The 5315-nt window shown below is 40.8% G+C and overlaps 1 protein-coding gene across 1 annotated transcript in view; it reads left to right on the forward strand.

Moving 5' to 3' along the window:
* The first annotated feature begins 1311 nt into the window (after window positions 1–1311).
* LOC119430692 (voltage-dependent R-type calcium channel subunit alpha-1E-like) overlaps window positions 1312–5315 on the forward strand; it is a 35861-nt gene continuing 31857 nt past the window's right edge. The window contains exon 1 of the mRNA XM_037698153.1: window positions 1312–1453. Within this exon, the coding sequence (XP_037554081.1) occupies window positions 1312–1453 (142 nt within the window). The remainder of the gene's footprint in view (window positions 1454–5315) is intronic.

Genomic DNA, 5315 nt, shown 5'->3' on the forward strand with positions numbered 1-5315 from the left:
CTGTCTTTTTACAAAGAGGTTATCTGAAACACTAATTAGTCCTTAGTGGTCCTTCCTCTGTCTCTCTGCTGTCCTCTGGCCTTTCACTGCAGCTTTAGAGAAACAACACTCTGAGATCTGCACATTATCATAGTATACCCTCCAAACCCAACAGCCAATCCAACGCTGAAAAAATAATAACAAGGCTCTAAAAGCAAGCAATTAAACTACCAAAGGTTTTGAGGAAGTAAAGTAAATATCGCCACATTTCATCTTCACTTTTGAAAAGTGATAATCAAACAGGCCTCTTGGGGGAGAAGAGACATGTTATCTTATGGGTTTGGAAGTAAAAACACTGTTGTGCACACAGTAGTTGCACAGAAAACACTCTTTAAGCACCCTGAAAGCCACGGTTCATTGAAAAAAAATGTTTTAGGAAAACAGACGGTTACAGTAATGACCAGTTTCCACTGATTTTAACAGCAAGGAGAAATAAGAATGTCTGAGATGGAAAAGTTCGCAATGATGCATGGACATTTGACAACCTGATTGCACGCTGTATGGCAAATTAAAGATAAAAAAAATAAACAGATGAACAGGAAATCCAGACATAAGGCATAAAAATCGCACATTTTCTGAAAGATTTTTACAATAACAAATATTAACATTCGTCAAAATGGGTGATTTTTCAATTTAACCACCAAATATGAACCATCCACTTAAAAGTCTACAGCAGAATTTGTAATAAATGAAAGAAATCAGCTAATTTTAAGTTCTTCTAGTCTGCAAAGAAAGTTTAATTAAAAGCTGTTAGAATGACAATTGACACAAACAGTATAAAATAATTGTGGGGGGGAAGAAATAAAGCGATAGAGAGCAAAAAAAAGAAAAAAGAAAAGTGACCTATCAAATGTGAACGAGCTGCAACTGGTAGCAGTCTCCACACCATCCAGGACATCTACATTCATCCTTTGTTGTTTTCTAATGCACTTTTTGAAATAAATACATACATAAAAATAAATTTAAAAAGCCCTAATGCATTCTAGTTTCATTAACCCCCCCCCCCCAAAAATGAAATGGCAATATAAGGGCCAAATATAAAATATGTATTTTGCCAGTATGCATGTGCTATCCAATATTGGTGAGAGGCAGAGAGACGGTATAGAAATATGAGATGTTTGGATATTTTTAAAACATCTCCATTTTTTTTCATCAAAATGATCAACATGTTGCCTAGCTTAAGGAATTGTGTTTTTAGTCTCCTTTCATGGTTCTATGCCCATTAAATGACATTCTGCCAGCACACAGCAGCTAGTAACCCCCCTCCCACCGATGACTGGACACCCCCTCGCACCACGACGCAGCCACAGCTCAGACATTACTAAGCTGCCTACTCACCGCCAGTGGTTAACAGCTATAGACAGGCGTGGGAGTGGGGATGTATCCAGGCAGGATCTGCCCCCAAAGCTGCCAGGTCAGGCAGGACAAACAGGGGCTCAGACCAGGAAACGAGGCCCTCTGCCTCGGGGCCCGCTGCCTCTTGCTAATCCCCTCCCAAACCACCCTGCCACTGCCCCATCAGAGCCTCCTTTCACCTTTCTGCACCTCAGCGCCATTCTTGTTTCTCAGTCCCATAAATGGACCGGACAGTGCGCTGTGCACGTATTCGCCATAGTTGTGCACAATGACTAGTTTCTTTGTTGACAGCTTTGTTTACCCTTAGCAAGGTATGCATAGAGACACGCATGCAACACACTACTATCATAAACGCAAGATAAAGTCACATGGGACCTTTCAGAGTACCGTATTTTTCAGCCTATAAGTCTGGCTTTTTTGCATAATTTGCATGATCTGCGACTTATACACCGAAGAGACGTATTTATGTCTGTTTTTTCCCATATTTATAAACCAAATTTTGGTTGAGATGTGACCGTTTTCATTCATTCTGACAGAAAATATCGAACACTATCATTTTCAGCTGTTAGATGGCGCTGGAGTTGTATGGTATGCCGTTGTGTCATGTAATAGGTAAAAAGTGGCCATTAATGACACAACTGGCTTGCCATATATTGCCACCTTTGTCCAGCTCGCCTGGAGCAACCAGCTTGATTTTGTTGCGCTGCCTCGGTGAAATGCAGCTGATTTGACCATTGAAGTGCATTTATTAAGTCAAAGTTTAACTGAGACACACCTTTGCTATAATGTCGAGCAAACAAATAATGTTTTTTGGTGGTTTTCTTGTTAAATTTTGAAGAAATACCCAGCGAATCGCCCTCTGCGTGTTCCTGTTTCCGCGTATCGGCTTTTGAAAATGCAGCTGATTTGACTGTTAAAATGCATTTATTCAGGAAAGTTAGACTGAGACACCTTTACTATAATTTATTTGCTTCTTAGAATGGGAAGAAAAGCTTTCAGTTATCAGACTCCTCTCTTGTGAAACCTTCCAGTTTCTGTCTGTGAGACTGACACAGTGTCCAGTTTTAAAACTAGGCTTAAGACTTTCCTTTTGCTAAATCCTATAGTTAGGGTCGGCTTGGGTTTCCTGAGCTGTCCCTTAGTTATGATAGACTGCTGGAAGACAAACTGACCACACTTCTTCACAATACTGTCTTTACTTACTCTGCTCAAACTGTTTTGTATTTGTAATTACTTTTTCTATCCTTGACGTGTTTTTGTCTTTCAGGTACACCTGGACCTACATCTGGACCTACATCTGGACCTACATCTGGACCTACCATTCTGTGTTCGTTTGTCTCTCCTTCCTGTCCAGCCGGTCAAAGCAGATGGCCGCTTGTCCTGAGCCTGGTTCTGCTGGAGGTTTTTTCCTGTTAAAATGGAGTTTTTCCTTTCCACTGTTGCCATTGTGCTTGCTCAGGATGGGAGACTGTGATGAAGTGAAGATCCAAAGTGTCTGCTGGATTCCTTAGACAGAGAACTTTACTAATTGGCTTTTATGTATGTGAATGTTTCTGTAAAGTGCCCTGAAACAACTTTGTTGTGATATGGCGCTATATAAATAAACTGAATTGCATTGATATGTTCAGGTGTGTGCAGCACGGTGGCGCAACTGGTAGAGCTGCTGCCTCTCAGCAAGCAGGTCTCTGGTTCAAATCCCGGTCCGGATGCTATTCTGGGTGGAGTTTGCATGTTCTCTCTGTGCATGCGTGGGTTTTCTCCGGGTACTCCGGTTTCCTCCCACAGACCAAAAACATGCATGTTAGGCTGATTGGTAACTCTAAATTGTCCCTAGGTGTGAGTGAGAGAGAGAATGGTTGTTTGTCTCTATGTGGCCCTATGATGGACTTGCGACCTGTCCAGGGTGTACCCCGCCCCTCGCACAGTGATTGCTGGACATGGGCACCGGCGACCCCTGTGACCCAAAATGGAAGAAGTGGGTAAAAGATAATGGATGGATGGATGTTCAGGTGTCAGTTTGCACAAGTATTTTGTTGCTGCTTAACTTTTTTGGCATGTGTAACTGATGTTTAGGTCAAAATCATGATAAAAAGGATTTACTCTGTTAAACATTTCAAATACTTGAATATTGTATTAAACAATAAATATGAGTTTTAACTTCAGCTGAATGTTTTAGATACCAAGTTAGAGAAATTCCCACACTATGAGGCCATAGTGGCCAAAAAAGGTCATTTATGGACAAAGACTTTAACTGTGCATAATTAATTACAGCATAAGTTTGTGTCATTTTATTCTAGGACACAAGAGACAAGACTTAGACTATTTGAAACGAGTTTATCTTTTTTTTGTTTGTTTGTTTTTTTGCTTCATTTTAAAACTTTTGTTTCAAAACAGTGGCGTCATCTTTGTTTCTAACTTTCCTGCTATTCTGAAATCTAAAAAACCCCACTATTTTTAAGATCCTCGTGAACCCCCACACTGGTTGTTAGTGTCAATTATAATCCCAAACAACTAGAGCTGAGATGAACATTAGAGATTTACTGTACATTAAATACATTGTTAAAAAAGCAGCTGAAAATATCCAAATGACCCCAAGCTAAATTTACACTCATCGTCTGATTTGATGAATGCAGCTCACTAATTCTCTTTTCGGTCAAATGCAGAGATGCACAGAGGAACAGACAAAATTGCTGAGTAAACACTTGTGATCCATTCATTCGCCAAGTTGCTCCAGGGGATGGAGAGAGACTGGGGGGTGGGAGGCATGAGAAAAAAAAGAGGGGGACTGAAAAAACGAGAGACAAAGAGAGAAACAAGAGAGAGAAAGAGAGAACAACTCTTTTCTTGCTCAAGCTCATCAAGTACGGGCCAGGGCTCCTGAAAACGCAGGGATTAGCAGGGTGCTGGAGCAGTGCTGGCCCGGGCCGCCTCTGATCACTCCTGTAATGCACGCTACACTGCCTCGCTGAAGCAGTGACCACGGTTCTCACACACTTTCTCTCTTTCTCGTGCGCTCTCACACACACACAAATAATACTTGAACTGTTGCAACTAAGCAATAAACTTGTCTCCACACACACAAACCTTTTCCTTATGATAAGCTTGTAAAAATGAGAATTTTTCCTCCATCAGAACCCCCCCCCCGCCCCCCCCCAAAAAAAAAAAACACCCAGGAAATCCTTTAGCCTTCAGACAGGAAAGTTATTAGAATGAGCATCACCCAGAGGTCAAATCCTGTTGAAGTGTTAAAGTAAGCCCTGCAATGAAACAATTAGGAAGTGAGCAGCATAAGGCCGAAAGGATGCTCCAAGCTGCAGGAGTCTACTCGAGGCTTAAACCAGGGGTTCTCAAACGTTTTGGGTCAAGGACCCCTTAGAGGGGAGAACAAGTTTCAGGGGCCCCCTCATAACCCTCATGTTTATTAATTAATTTTCTTCAATTTGTCTCTTTAATGCTGTGAAAATATGAATGCAACATAAATACTTACAGTAAGACCTGTTCTTTAATAGTGTTAATACAATTTTTATACTTATAAACATGGGTTGTTTTTCATTCAAAGCACTTAATTAACAACATTTTTAAATTCAACTTCCAAACATTACAGTTTTGAGAAAATGAACAGCATCAACAACCACTTTAACACTTTACCTATTCACGTAACGAGCATAATAAATGTATTGCCACTTCTTCAAACTATTACAGAAAACTCTTTACATAAAACTGAACAGAATCAGAACAGCAGGACTCAGACCAAGTAACAGGCTTTCATTTGTAAACCAATCGATGCTGGAACGCAACCAGCAGGCAGGCCGGCCGGGGTCTGGAGGTCCTCTCCCAGAAATGTTTTAATAAAGTTGATGTGATTTCCTGCATTTGGTGTATTTTAACTGGTTGTTAAACACCTAGGTGCTGAAAAATAA

Source organism: Nematolebias whitei, chromosome 3, assembly GCF_014905685.2.
Source record: "Nematolebias whitei isolate Nwh7 chromosome 3, NemWhi1, whole genome shotgun sequence".
Taxonomy (NCBI): Eukaryota; Metazoa; Chordata; class Actinopteri; order Cyprinodontiformes; family Rivulidae; genus Nematolebias; species Nematolebias whitei.